This window comes from Elaeis guineensis, chromosome 3, assembly GCF_000442705.2.
Source record: "Elaeis guineensis isolate ETL-2024a chromosome 3, EG11, whole genome shotgun sequence".
Lineage (NCBI taxonomy): Eukaryota > Viridiplantae > Streptophyta > Magnoliopsida > Arecales > Arecaceae > Elaeis > Elaeis guineensis.
Window position 1 is genome coordinate 72,837,452 of NC_025995.2, and position 15,886 is coordinate 72,853,337.

At 39.3% G+C, this 15,886-nt stretch overlaps 1 protein-coding gene across 1 annotated transcript; it reads left to right on the plus strand.

Annotated features, from left to right (window-relative positions):
• The first annotated feature begins 1,420 nt into the window (after positions 1 to 1,420).
• LOC105033731 (uncharacterized) lies at positions 1,421 to 14,985 on the plus strand. Its single transcript, XM_010908637.4, is given in 6 exon segments — positions 1,421 to 1,734; positions 1,737 to 1,862; positions 8,355 to 8,521; positions 8,633 to 8,932; positions 12,248 to 12,511; positions 14,348 to 14,985. Coding segments are annotated over 6 exon segments (1,476 nt in total). The 5' UTR covers positions 1,421 to 1,484; the 3' UTR covers positions 14,717 to 14,985.
• Positions 14,986 to 15,886: the final 901 nt, after the last annotated feature.

The window sequence follows — 15,886 nt, forward strand, 5'->3', positions numbered from 1 at the left end:
ATTGTTTGGACTTTGAATGAAATTTAAATGTTGAACAATCTCTTGTAACATAGCCAATTCTATGAGAACTAAAATGAAAAATACTATTTTCTTGTGTTTCCTTCTTCAAGTTTTTGGTGAGATGCACATTGGTTTGTTGCTCTTCTCTTGAATAGTCACCCATTTCAATATTCCTTTAGAAGAGTAAGGAGGAAGTAAGAAACTTCCCCCAGATAATGCTTTAGATTTGAAAATATATTATAGAGATAGAATTAAATTTTGAGTTAGCTAAAAGAACAGCACTGAAACTAAATACAAGACACACCAAGAATGTTACAGAGAAAACCGAAGTGCAATGCTTTTAGGGATAACCAATAATAGTAGGAATGGCATAGAGCCATCGGTCTGCAGGAACCAAAACAATGCTCCCTATTTTCCTTAACGACTCACCTCCACCTGATAAAGGTCAACGATCCCATCTCAAATCCTTCACAATTTCAAACTTGATCGATCATCTGCTAAGAACATGATTTTCCTCATTGTCTTAGTGTAATAGTTTGCCTCTGCTTGGAAAATTATATGATTTTTCTCTTTCTACAAGCATCAGAGAATGACACAGGAAAGTATATCAAAAGTTCTTACTGAAATAATTAAATGCCTTGCATATCTCGATCTCCAACCGTGCCACAGGTCAAAGATGCTATTACGAATCTGATCAATTTTATAGAATGGGTATAGAGTAGTCTATACACTCTTAGAGTAGGGGCAGTGAAATATAAGGTGGTCTAATGTCTCAGAAGAGTTGTAACAGAGGACATATCTACTAGGGCCACCCAGTCTTTTTTTTTATAAGACCTCAACAGTGAGAATTTTCTAATTATAGATTAACCATTTAGAGATTTTTATATTTCTCTGGAATCAGGAGCTTCCAAACACTTTCTCCGGATGTGACTGGATCACATTTCAATATTCTTTTGTTCATACCTTCCTATCACTCCTTTAAATTTGCTAAATTCGTTCATAAAGTGTTCTAAAAATTGCCACTCTTTGTTCATGATTCCTCCTAAATGGTACTCAACATCTAAACTCATCTGAGATAAATAAATATCACGATTTATTTTGGTAATACAGTCCAAAGACATTCAAAAATGATAAAGACCAGAAATTTGGATGAAAGTTAGTGAAGCATATAAAATATTAAAAATATGTAGACATATTTCTTGATGTTGATCAATATAACAATATAGATAAATTAACAAAAACTTCACAGCATTGATTTTAATAATTAAAATAACATCTATCAAAATGATAATATGGTACTATCATAAATTATATTTAAAAACAAAATCTCAACCAATTATTAAATATCGTACAGCCGGTATCTTGAGATATACCGGTCCATACCGGTACATCTTGGGCCGAGATAAAACCCTAGTGACAGCCTCACTAGGGACGGTCCTCGCATTATCTTCGTCCAAACCTACTCTCCCTCCATTACTATCAAAATGGTGGCGTCGGCGGCCTCCAAGGTGCTAACGGCGACAGTCGACTTCGTCACCTCGTCGACGTCTTCCCTCACTCACCGCCGCCCGTTGACGTGCTCCGCGCCAGCGGCGGCGGTGGCGGCCGCGCGCATCGTCCCCCACCCGCCGGACCTCGTGCGGTGGGTGCGGAGGGAGGGCGGTCTCGTCCACCCCAAGCTCAAAATAGCGGACCACCCCTCTCACGGGCTCGGCGTCGTTGCCACCGAGGAGATCCCCCAGGGTCGGAGCTCGTCGTCCTCCCGAGCCACCTCCCCCTTCGATTCCGCCGAGACCCCGAGTCCGATGGCGGTGGCGAGGGTGCTGATTCCGTTCTGAACCAATTGGCTCGCCGAGTGCCTGGTAATTGGCTTTCCATCCCATAAGCTTTCTTCTATGGGTTTCGATTTTTGTTGCTTGTTAAAGTGTTTTACTGAATCCAATCATGAATCCAATCCTACACTAAGAAAGTCTGAAAAAGAAAAAGTATTCTGCGAATAATTTAAGCATTTTCTGAAATACAAAGAAGAGAGAAGGAACAATAGCGAGTTCTTTGCTTGAAATTTTATGTTTTTGTTTGAGAAACAGTTGGGTTCGTTTAATCTATTTGTTTGTTTGTTTTACGCTCAGTGGGAAAAGAGAGTCTTTTCCTTATGAGTTTTAAGAAACTAGGATCGGTTCTGCTTAGCTAATACAGAGGCAGTGGACTAAGGTCATTCGGCATGTGAAGCAATCAAAGTTCATTCTGATTGGCAGTCCATCGAATAATGGATGTGTTGTGGACCACTACCTTGGGCTCGACCAACTAGATCTTCAGGCATGGCCAGATAAGTAGGGGTCGGCTACAACTGTTTTAGAGGAGTTGCAAAGCATGGTCCTAGATTTGGTAGGTTATCTTGATCCGAGTTGACCACTTTGGAAAAATAATCTATCCGTGACTGCAAGAATGACAAATAAGAAGTCCTAACCACCACGGATACGATTATGCTCCAAATGAGAACCGTCATCTAGCCTTGTGTTTTAAATGGGAAAATATGATCCTCGCCGTGCGATCCACATGCATTTTTCAGGAACGACCAATCCTCCCGACGTGTATGACTTTTGCTCCCCCTTTATAAATAAACGGTAAAAGAGGACCTGGGTAAGCCTTGGCAAGGCCTCAAAATACTCTCTCCCTTAGTGTTCTCCAATTTCTGGCTGACTTGAGCGTCGAGGTTCTCCATCGAAAAATATTTCGGTCAGGGACTTTTTACAGGTTCGCTCCAATGCCTAGAGTTGTCCACCTCAATACTTCATCTCCAATCAAGAACCATCCCTCCTCGTCTTCCTCTGAGTTTTCGGCCAAGAAGCCCACCGCCTAGCTTTCATTCGAGGAGACTAGCTCCAACATCTTTGACTCAAAATTTGGCATCAGCAGATTGTTGCTAGAGGAAGGGTTTAAACTTTTGACCTTGTGATTAACGGTCACAGTCACATTTGGAGCTCATTTTGAGAGAGCACTTCATCATGAGGCTATAAAGAGGAGTTTCAAATGCCTCTCGCCGCTCCAATGGTGCACGACCCAATGATGCTCAACAAGAAGCTATCGTGCTCGAATCAGTCTAGGTGCCACCACCTCCTCAACCTGCTCTGATGGTTTTGAATGATCAGTTCAATAGTCTCGTCTAGTGGGTGCAGGTCCTGATTGCCGTAGTATAAAGAATGCAGTAGGTTGCTGTATCTCGACCTGCTCCAAAAGCTCCTTGTTGAGATCAAGCTACACAGGCGACATAGCATTCTCCTTCTCCTAGTCTGAGGCAAGGGAACAGTCAACATCGTCGTCTTGTGAACCCCGACCAAGGACAACGTAAGCACTCACCGACCTTACGGTTAAGGAAGGACTATATCTTGGGCAGCTTTTCTTCTCGACATCGAGAGCCCTACACTGTTTGGGATGCCGAGATTGAGAGGAGATATTAGGAGATGTAGTAGTGGATCGAAGTGCTGTAGGGCCAAACTTAGCAACAAAGAGTAGAGCTCGGCTTCAATACTGATCCTCTATTCTTTAGGAGGATCATGAATGAGCCACTTCATATTTTAAGATACCACAATTAGAATCGTACAATGGGACCACGGGTCCCGTCGATCACTTAGAGAGCTTCAAAGTTTTGATGCTGATTCATAGACAATTGATGAAATTCTCTGTTGTGCATTCCCATCTACCTTTAGGAAGGCCATTTGATACTGTACTAAAGCCTTCAGCTCGGCTCGATCAAGTCTTTTAAGCACCTTGATTGGTTGTTTGAAATCTATTTCGTCAGCTGCTGTCAATGGTGTCACGACTCGAATTCACTTGTCAGTATCAAGCAATGAGAAGGTGAGTCTCTTTAGGAGTATATCAATCGCTTCAACGCTGCGATTTTGAAGTACATGATTTGGACCAATTAATGGTTATGACTGCTCTCAAAGTTGGGTTGCTCAAGAATGATTTCTCTTCTCACTCGAGAAAAGGTATCCTAAAGACTTCGTTGAAATATTAGCAAGAGTAAAAAAAATATGCGAATGTAGAAAAGGCATGGACTTGACATGGGGAGAGCCCTAGCAATGAGCCCGAGGAAAGAAAGATGACGTTAAGCACAAGAGCAGGGAATGCAAGTGTGAAGGCTGATGAAATGATAAAAGATCACATTGATGCCGGACACCTCGTGGTAATTGGACAAGGTCTTTGCTCAGACGTTGCTAATTTAGATCTCCATCTCGGAGATTCAACAACTATACTCCATTCAATGCACCTCAAGCTCAGATATTGATGGAAATAAAGCAGCAAGAAGAATTATCGAGGTCGAGGAGGATGACAGCCCTACCTCACATGCGGAATATTAGAAAATATAGCTGATATCATCAGGATCACGACCATGATATCGAGGAATGTCAGCAACTTAAAGATGAGATTGAGACACTCATCAGAGGGACGACTGCGGTGGTATATTGAAGAATGGTTGAATAAGGGGGAAATCGAGCCCGAATCACCTCGGCTTGATGGGCCCTAGGAGAATAGGCCTGTGGTGGGTGTGATCCATACCATCTTTGGGATTAGCTCAGCAATCTGACCTTAGAGCCCACCCGAGCCGAGAAGGAGAAGCAGAAGAAGCGGAAGATCGAAGACGAAGGACTCACTTTCTCTAATGCCGATCTTCAGAGAATAAAATATCCTCATGATGATCCTGTTGTAGTAATTTTGAATATTTCGAACTATGATGTATGCTGTATCTTAATTGATAATGGAAGCTCCATAGATGTTTTGTTTTATGATGCTTTTGTAAGAATGGATTTGACTCATAATCAGCTGAGGAGAGTTGATTCTCCTCTAGTTGGCTTTTTTGATAATGCTGTATCGATAGAAGGGGTCATCTCCCCTAGTAACTATAGGATGAGTCCAAGATGGTCGACTATCCAGATTGACCTTTTGGTCATGAGAATTCCATCTGCTTATAATGCTATATTAGGTCAGCCATGACTAAATACCCTCTGAGCTATGGTATCAACCTATTATTTGCTGGTGAAGCTTCCCACTTCGCATTGGATCAGTGACGTCTGAGGAGACCAAGAGTTGGTCAAAGAATACTACATGGTGACTTTGCGTAGCGAGACTCATGGAACCCCAGCCTATTGAAGAGTTTGATGTTTGGGACAAGCTAATGGAACAAAGAGGCAAGCCAATAGAGGATCTCATGCCGATTGTGTTAGAGGAATTCAACCCAACCAGAAAGTCTAGGTCAGCTCCAAGTTGAATGAGGACCACTGACATCTCATCTCGTTTCTTCGATCCAATGCGGATGTCTTCGTTTGGTCTGCTTCGGACATGCCAGACATAGATACAAAATTTATTGTCTATTATTTGAATGCAAACCCACAACATTGTTCTATCAAACAAAAGAAGAGAAGCTTCACACCAGAGCGATAGAAAGCCATAGAAGAAGAGGTAGACAAACTTTTGAAGGCCAACTTCATCCGAGAGGTAGACTATGCCGAGTGGTTGGTCAATGTGGTGCTGGTCAAGGAGATAACAGGAAGTGGCGCATATGCATTGACTATACTAACCTAAATAAGGTGTGCCGCAAGGATAATTATCTGCTATCTTGGATCGGCCAATTGGTGGACGTACGTCGTATTATCAACTCTCCTTCATGGATGTCGTCTCCGACTACAATCAAATCCATATGACCATCGAGGACGAGGAGAGGATGACCTTTACTACTGATAGGGGTCTTTTTTTGTTATAGAGTCATGCCTTTCGGACTAAATAATGTGGGAGTGACTTATCAGAGGCTTGTCAACAAGGTCTTCAAAGAGTAGATTGGGAGGAATATGGAGGTGTGACATGCTCGTCAAAAGTTGGGTTGTTGAGCATCACATTATTGACCTCGAAGAGACTTTCATAATATTACGATGCTTTCATGTGAAGCTCAATTCCAACAAATGTGCCTTCACGATCATCTCTGGCAAGTTTTTTGGCTTTATGGTATCGTAGCACGAGATTAAAGCAAATCTAGAGAATATTCGAGCATTCCAGGAGATGACTCCATCAAGGACAGTCAAAGAAATACATTTCACAGGAAGAATTGTGGCTCTCAATAGATTCCTCTAAAGGTTGGCCGAGAAGAGCTTATTCTTCTTTGGGGCTCTTAAGCAGACGAAGGACTTTCAGTGGACGAAAGAATGCCAAGCTGCATTTGATGAGTTGAAGAAATATCTCAGCTCTCCATCATTTCTCAGCAAATCAGAGTTGGATGAGGTTCTATTCTTGTATCTTGTGGTCTCTCCTCAAGCAGTCAACTTGATGCTCATCTGACATGGTGCATTGCAAAAATCTATATATTATGTAAGCCGAGTCCTCCATGAAGTTGAGATCAGATATGCAAAGTTGGAGAAAGTGGTCTAGGCGCTCGTGATCCGAGCGAAAAGGTTGCACTTGTACTTCTAACTGCGTACAATCGTTGTCCTCACCAACCAACCAATCAATCAGATTCGTACTCCATCGAAACTCAGGTCGGCTAGCTAAATAGGCCATTGAGCTTGGAGAGTTTGATGTAAAATATCTCTCCAAGCCATCCATCAAGCCTCAAGTATTGGTAGATTTTATTTTGGAGTGCACTATTCTTGCAGAGGAGGAATCCACATCGAAACTCAAAGCCAGGAAACCTGAGGAATGCTAGGTTCTCCACGTTGATGGTTCTTCCAGTGCGACAGGGTCCAGGGCCAGGCTGATCTTTCCTGTCCGGATGGTGCAGTTGCTGGATATGCTCCGTGCTTTGAATGTAAATCCTCGAACAATGAAGTCGAATATGAGGTCTTGGTGATTGGACTTAAAATTGCCAAGGAGTTGGGAATCCGACGTCTGAGGGTTTATAGTGATTTATAGCTCATCGTCGGCCAAGTATGGGATGAATATGAGGCATGAGAACCTAACATGTTTAAGTACTTGCAGAAGGTAAAAGACCTCACATCTGACCTTGCATCCCTAAGCATTTAGTAAATCCTGAGGTTCGAGAATGCTAGAGCTGACTTCTTATCAGAACTCATCACCATGGGGGTTCCTGACCTCAAAAGGAACTCATATGTGAAAACTCTGGATAGCCCAAGCATCAAAGAGGCCTCCATGATGCAGACTGATCATTAACCGAGCTAGATGATCCAATCATTCAATTTTTAGAGGATGGACCTCTACTCGCTGATCGTGAGGAGGCTAGAAAGTTGAAACATCAAGCATCCCGATATCTGATGTATGAGTGAAAGTTATACAAGAGGTTCTACTTGTTGCCATTGCTCCGATGCCTCCGTCCATTAGAAGCAAATTATGCCCTTTGAGAGGTTCATGAAGGTATTTGCGGTAACCGGAGGGCAGAGCTCTTGCTTATAAGGTATTGCGACAAGACTACTTCCGGCTGACACTATAGTCGGACATAAGTGACTTAGTGCGAAGATGTGATTAGTGCTAGAGGCATGCTAATATCCAATACTAGCCTTCGACTCCCTTAGCGTTGATTACGATGCCTTGGCCCTTTGTCCAATGGGAGATAGATATCCTCGGATCCTTTCCGGTTATGGCAGCATAAAAGAAGTTCTCGGCTTGTCTTCCTTCAAAACAGAATATAGCATTTTCCCTACCATCTATTATGGTAACTCTCTTGGTTAGAGTGGTAGTTGAACCAAATTGTTAATGAAGCATTAGAACTAGGCTTGATAATGGGCTCATTCAAGCTCCTTTTTTTAGTAAGAGCCAATCTCAGGTTCCACGTTTAGATTTGGCTACCAAAAAAGCTCATAATCTGAGTGCAGACTTTAGTTGGGTCGAAATAAATAAATGCCTGAGCTTGGCTTGATGTTTGGCTTGTTCCCTTGGCTCACCAAATAAGCTTAAGCAACTATAGATAAGCTTTAAAAAAAAAAAAAAAAAAAAAACAAAAACAAAAACAAAAACAAAACAAAAACTTAGAGCTAAGTTTGAATATCTTGCTCGGTTGCTTATATGTTAGAGGCAACCCCAAATACCTGAAAATAACAATATCTATGCAATTAGACATGAACATCCCTTATGCCATATCATTCATTCATTGGAGGAAATCACTTGTTCCTCAGAGTTGAAAATAGACCGCAAAGAGCATCATAACTTGTTCTTGAAGATCTCATATGGCTACATTATTACTAGATAGAAATGTGCTTGCAAGAATGTTCTATTGCTTTTGAGAATGTGCTGGGCCTCATGCTGTCAAATCTTTCTGGCTCAGTTTAGCCTGTGACATTCTATTTTGCGAATTAGGCTATACTGAGTTTTTAGTAAGGAGTAAATTGGACCCTGTGGGGAGTATGTGACAGAGGAACTATGGGCTATGAGATTGGGCTTGAGGCTTCTCCAAGAAAGGGCAACAGTTGGTTCCTTTTGGTGGCCATATATCAGCAATTTGCCAGAAGCTTTCAGTGTTCCTATTTTCTTTTCCAGGGAAGACATAAAGAACCTGCAATATGCTCCTCTTCTTCACCAGGTTGTATGTTAATTTAGTTACTTTCTTTTAGATGCTGATTGTTGTGTAGAAATCTGTCCAAAATCTTGAGTTGATTTATTTATTAACAATCACGTTTAAATACCATTTCAGGTAAATAAGAGGTGTTGCTTTCTTCTTGAGTTTGAGAAAGAAATCAAGATTATGCTTGAAGATGTGGCTTTGCAAGATCATCCTTTTGGAGGTCAAGATGTAAATGCATCTTCCCTTGGCTGGGCCATGTCAGCAGTTTCTTCTAGAGCCTTCCGTTTGCATGGGGAGAGCCTTCCTAACGGCAAAAATGCTGACATACCTATGCTGCTTCCACTCATAGACATGTGCAACCACAGCTTTCAGCCAAATGCTCAAATTGTTCAGGAACAAGATATAAACAGCCCAAATATGTCAATAAAGGCAAGTTCTTTAAATATAGTCTACCCTATAGAGGTTTTGCTTTTATATGGTTTTATGGATAGAAATTGCTTCCTTGATTTCAACTTCCAAAATACCACATATCAATCTTGTCTCGGCCAAGTATCTGTGTGGTACGGTTTGTATCATGTGAAGTGCTAGCAAAATGTGTCGATCTATATGCTCTCATGTTAGTTGATATGCCTTTGATACAGCTTATTTTGGCCTTCATGCGTTTCGTTTTTCTTATACTTTATTGTCTTGATATTTTTCTTGGCAAGAAATATGGTAAGTATTGCTTCAAGTTCCTTCCCTAGTCATGGTTTTTGAGTGTCTCCAGAATTCTGTATATTTTGCTACCTTATTAAATAACATTACATATCCTGCAATTAAAAATATGTTGAAAAGTGAAAACACATATATGCATTATTGACGATTGAAATGCAGTCAGGTTAATCAACATCATTGAATTAATGAATATTATGTTTTCAATTTGATGACTTCTAGGAAATCATTTTCTTTGAACGTATAACATCTGTTGAATTAATGGATTTCTGCATTTAATTTAATGAACCATGCTAGTTTGAATTTCTTGGAAATCATTGACGTAACATTAATAGTTGAAATCATTTCCTATGGTTGGTTTTCTAAATTTAATCAAATGTAAAAACACATATAGAACATAACTTGGAATCAACTAATTTTCCTTGATATTAATCTTGTTTCCGTTCCAATCAAGGCTTTTAGATCTTCCAATAATAAAACTCCCACATTGGTTTTTTCCATTAAACACTAAAAGGTCAAATTTTTTAAAGAGTAGAAAAAGGGTGTAGCGAGGAATTTATAAAGTTAGAATGCCTTCTTGGCCCAAAAAATTTGATGTTCCTTGCTTTAATCCTGTAGAAATTGCATCAAAAGGATTGCTGGCTTCTCGCTATGCTTTTTCTTACCTTAAAATGATGGAAAACAAGCACTGTTGTTGCTGTTGTTATTTTTATTATTATGGTTGGTTTTGTTACTATTTATTATTATTATAATCATCATCATCATCATCATCATCAAGGATTTAGGTCCTAGCAGGACGTCTCACGGGATTTCGAGATGGGGTACCATTTCATGTGTTAGAATAGGGCCATCCTGCCGGTGTCCCGGCATCTTGATTAGAACATCTTGGAACATCCCTTGTCCCAAGTGTCGAGACGAGGCGGGACGGCGTGACGTCCTGTTCCATGAGAAAATTAGGACAACCTCGCCTACGGGATTTAAAATCTTGATTATTATTATCATCATCACCATCATCATCATCATTATTAGAGCATTAGGACGATAGAAATGTGAGTTGAAGTTTGGGTGAGGGTGGGACTTAAACCCTAACCCAAATGCTTGGTACCAATCTATATAGGCTTTACCAATTGCTCTAGTTGGCACCCTCACGGACTAGTACTTGGCAGTAGCACTCGATTCAACATCGAATTGAATCAATATGGGTTGGCTGGGTCTGGATGTGCCTTAAGTTGGGTTGGTTTGCCACCAGTTTGCAAGATAACGGGTCACATGTGCCCCCTCACACCTGTATTGGCTTTTGAGCATATATGCTAGATGTCAATTTCATGCTTGTAAGATGCACCAACTAGTCCGGGGCTGCTATGAGGAGAATTTCAGACTTTTCTAGAATCACACTTCTATGTTAGTTTGAGATCAGTATCTTGTGTTATGGTCTCGTTTGTTTAATGTCTCATTTTCAGAGACTTTTATGATTTGCATCGTTCAATTACAAAAATAGTCTCTCCACATGCGGGGCTAAGGCTGTGTACATCTGAGCCTCCCCACACCTCACAATGGTAGGAGCCTTGTGCACTGGGCTATCCTTTTATTTGCCATTGCATTGTTTAATTCTATATAATCAATAACCTTTGTGCTTGATTAATAGTTTTATCACATTTTTGTAAAGTTCACATCCACTTGAGACACTCTGCTGCGATAGTTAGACAGCCCAATGATCTTAGGATTAATTTTGTCCAAATTAGTATTGGTGATTCAACAATCAACTTAGTTTTCCCCTTTGTATTTGTTAACCTATATATTCAGTAAATGAATTTCTGCTTTATATATGTATGAGTGCGTGAGAGTGGGAGAGAGAGAGAGAGAGGGGGATATGCATATGATCTGCAACAATAACAAAAAGTAAAAAAAAGAAATCACTTATGCTAGAGGTTTCTTGCATATACATCTTTTATCACTATATGTAACTAATGGAAAGGAAAGGCTTGCTAATTGCTTCTAATAGTAGTTTAAAATTCTTAGAACACGTCAAATGGTGTGGTTTTTCTATTTATACGACTGACTATATGATTTAACTTTTAGTCCTATCTTGTTTGGTTTATTTTGTTTTAAGTTGATGTACATGTAAGGATTCGCTCAGAATATTTGACTTTAGTTTTGGGTACTTTGATAATGTAAAATGACCAGGAATCTTAATTTCAGTTGGCGACCATGTAGTTTTTGATGGAGTTCAAGTTCAAACTCTGATGATAGCAATGAGCTTATATCTCTTAGTCTCTCATATCCTGTGTAATTTGACACTCCAGTTCCATTGGTATGGATCATTTTTATTTTTTCTTTAAGATATTCTCGATATGATACATTATGATCAGTGTTCAGATTCTCAACTAAATGTATTCCATGTCCTTTCAACTAATAGAATTTGGGTTCAAAGTCTGATGATTGTAGCTTCTCTCTCTCATATGCATGTGCATATGCATGCATGTTTCCTTGGTTTTGTCTGTGTGGGACAACTCTTTGATGGATGGTGGCATGTGCAAGTGATCCAGTGTTACACTTTTCCCTGATGCCATCATTTTGTGGCAGCGATGACACAAAGAAAGCGGACAGAAGATGACCAGAAATAAAATTTATTTTTGTATTTTATTTCTTTTTTGTTTGCTGTGTAACATTGTTCAAAACCTTGGCCAACTCAACATCTGCAGTGGCCAAAACCTTTGCCAAGGGGCTTGTACCACTAGAACATATGTAATTTTTGTGCCACGTTATTTGGTTGATAGAAGTGAATATGTTCACACAGATCATTCTATTATGTCCTTTTGCATAAAGATTTATAAATTTCAATATAGAGATGCAAAAATTACATTTGTATCTTCCCCCGATTATTTTTTTTTGGGGGATACTCAGGGATGTTGCCAAAATAGATATTGAGATTGTGTTTTTAGCCTTCTGAAATGACAGAATAGTTGCCATGAATAATGAAATGCAATTTAACATTTTCCTTGGAGTTGAATAATTGATTTGCAACATGCACAGGTTGTCGCAGAAACACCCATCGAGCAAGATACTCCAGTAATGCTGAACTATGGTTGTTTAAGCAATGACCTTTTCCTTCTTGATTATGGTTTTGTGATTCCATCAAATCCATTTGACTATGTTGAACTAAAGTATGATGGAACTCTTCTCGATGCTGCTAGCATGGCTGCTGGAGTTTCATCCCCCAGCTTTTCATCTCCCAACTATTGGCAGAAGGAGATTTTATCCCAGTTAAATTTGCAGGGAGTTCAGGCCCTGCCCAAGGTTTCCTTCTGAACTCTTAATTCCACTTGCTTCAAATCGGTTTAATTGAAATAGGCCAATAATACCCAAGATGATGCAACTTTATTATTTCTTTTCCCTTCACATGCAAATGTGTGTCAGTGGTTATGGTCCAAACAATTCTTTCGAACAATGATATGATACCGGCTGCTAATGTGTAATATCTGTGTGTGTGTATGAGTGATTATGATTCAAACAGTTCTGTTGAACAATGATATGAATCTGTAGTACTTGTCATGTGTGTGATCTGAATCTGGGCTACTACTGTGTAATGCATGTGTGTGTGAAGTTATGATTCAAATAGTTCTGTGAAACAATGTCATGAATATGGGATGCTCATATTGTAAATGTGTGTGTTTGTGTAATGTTATGGTTCAAACAGTTCTGTTGAACAATGATATGAATATGGCGTAGGAATATTGTAAATCTATCTTTAACTAGAGCTTTTGCTTTTAAACTAATGCTAGGACTGCTGGATGTTGGGCCAAAAGTATGGGGAGAAACATGCTTCAAGGAACATGAGGAAATACAGCTTGAATATACCTAATTATATCTCCTTCATGCATAGGAGATTTACATTATGCCTTTATTCACTTTAATTTTGTCACCTTCCTAAAATGCATACAGAATACTTGTTCAAAACTATCTCCTAGTAATTCTGGAAACCAAATATCAAAATGCTTGAGAACCAATTTATGGAATACAATTCACGTAGCAAGTAATAAATATAATATTTATATCCTTCCTGAATTAAAGTTTTTTTTGTGACTCCTTTTGATGTCATGATGATGGAGAAGATCATTCCAAATTCGTTGTTACTTGTTATGGTTTTGGTAATGATGCTCTAACCATATATGCTATACCTTGGTTCCTTTGCAATAAAACTTAAAAACACTTGAAAACTCCTCATCTAATCCCATGCTGAGTCTTTGACTCTGGATATTCTGAATCCATAATGACTGAAGTGCAAAAGATTCATAGTTGGAAATAGTGGGGCAGCTTGACAATAGCTTTCCACTGAGTTCTCGTGTCTGAAATAACAAGTAGCAAATTGCCAAAGGATCCTGCATCAACAACCCAAAGAACCTGCAGGATTTCTTACTACTGTGAGGCTCTCATTGCACCATCCCGGCTTCAGCTTGTGTCAACCAATTGATCTATTGGCTTGACCAGCTACAGTTTTGCCAAAATTAACTAATTGACTGTTTGTTCTATTTTTAGTTTTTCTTTGAAATAGTGAGCTTTCTGCTCTATAACATAGAAAACTCTCAGAAAAGACTGATTCTCATCGATTGAGCTCTCATGTATTCACCTCCTCACTTGTACCATGATGGTATGTACCTAACCTTGCAGATGGAGAGTGAATTAGTCGTACCATTATTTGCTGTCCTTCAAACCTTGAGAACTATAAACATTTCAGGCTATGGGTATAACCTATGAAAGTTCTTTGCTATGAATAAGTATTGAACCTGAGAACATATTTGGGAAGGTTGTAAGTTTATATTAGTGGCTTAGAGCAACACAATATGCTACATTCTTCTATAATACAATTAAATTGATTTTTTCCTTCTAATTACAAGCTTTTTTTTTTTTTGTGTGCTTTCCCTAGGAGTTATCTATGCCTTCATAGCCTATTAAATGGAAATCAGACAGTAGCCTTCGTTTTGTTGTCCGCAGACCTGTGGGCTTATGCCTGTTTGCTGGTTGTCATAAATATTTAACATCAGAATATCTTTTTAAGCAACCACATTATTGCTTTGCAAAGTCTATGTGCGTCATTTGGTTTTTGAATGCTTTCAATCTTTTGTTTCTTTTCAGGTAAGCTTGGGGGGTCCTCAATTGGTAGATGGCCGCTTATTAGCTGCCCTACGAGTACTTCTTTCAAATGACAAGGAAACAGTACAAGGGCATGATTTGAACGCTCTAATGTCATTATCAGAGGAAGCTCCTTTGGGAGTGCCCATTGAAGTGGCTGCTCTCCGAACTGTTATTGCCCTATCTGTCATTGCACTCGAGCACTTCCCAACAAAGATAATGGAGGATGAATCCATTTTGAAAGGAAAGCTTTCCAGTTCAAAAGAACTGGCCATCCAATTTAGGATGCAAAAGAAGTTGATGATCATAGATGTGATGCGAAAGCTTACTAAAAGAGTTAAGATGCTGTCAGAGGAAAAGTCCACTGCCTAAAGTTAGTCTTTTTCGTGACTGGCTTTATTCATTTTTTTAATATGAATGCCCCACATTATTCATATAACTCTTCTTTTTCAGAAAACTACCATGAATTAAGCTTTTTATGTAATTGTTGCTTCCCATGTTAACTTGGGCAGTTCTATCATTCCAAACAGCAAATTATAGACATGCTTTCAGGATTGTGTTATTCTATGTATCAGAAAAAAAATTGTACTATTCTACCTTTAGCTCTTCTTACAACATTTAAGGACATTGGATTCAGGTGACGTATTGTTGTCTCACTTAGAAATATAGAGTTTTGAGATGTTAAAGCTCCAGAAGAACGTTAGAAATTGTTGGGTCTATGGGAACACTGCAATAGGCTGTCATCAGAAGTGTAACAGTTTTCTGATAAATGGCAATTTAACAAATCAGAAAACCAAATTTTGTTCTTTTCAACCCGTTCTCAGGGAATTAAGATATCCAGATATGATGTGTTAGAGGCATGCCACCTCTTTACTTCTCTATTTCTTATCTTTTGCAGTTGACAGTATTGTATGTAGTACGAGGTCCAAATATGTATGGGTCGATCAAAGATTCTAAATTCTTCCTCTTGACATGCCTAACCAATTTTAATGATATACTATTGTTATATTTTCAGTCAGAAGGAAACTGGAAAGTTTCTTCTTTTGTTGCTGAAACAAGGGAACGGGAAAAGTTGCAGGGTAATCTAATAAGTCTCGTTATTATGTTTCGAAAATGTATGTAAGTAGAGAGCGAATGTTACAGTTCCAGCGACATCAATCTGAAAGGATGACTGCTCTCTAGAAATTTTTCTTTTTTCCTTGAGAAAGGATTACTTTTGTGTGGTGTTCGGAGTATAATCTTCTCTTCAGAAGCAAAGAACATCAAAACATATCAAGGGATCAAATGAAAGCAAGAAAACCAAGATGGCTCATATTCACATAGGCTAGAAGAAAACCAAACATAAATAGATTAAGGAAAAAAAAAGCCTAGAAAGTGATCATGAAAGGCATCAACTCCCGTGAGAAGCAATCTCTGAAGTCATCATCCTTTTCTTTACAGCCTACATACGCAGTCATGCAAAGGCACCACCACTATGGCCCTCCTACAAATTACAGGAAAAGGCAAAACAAACTCTAGATGAAATCTTCTTCCACTTCTAGT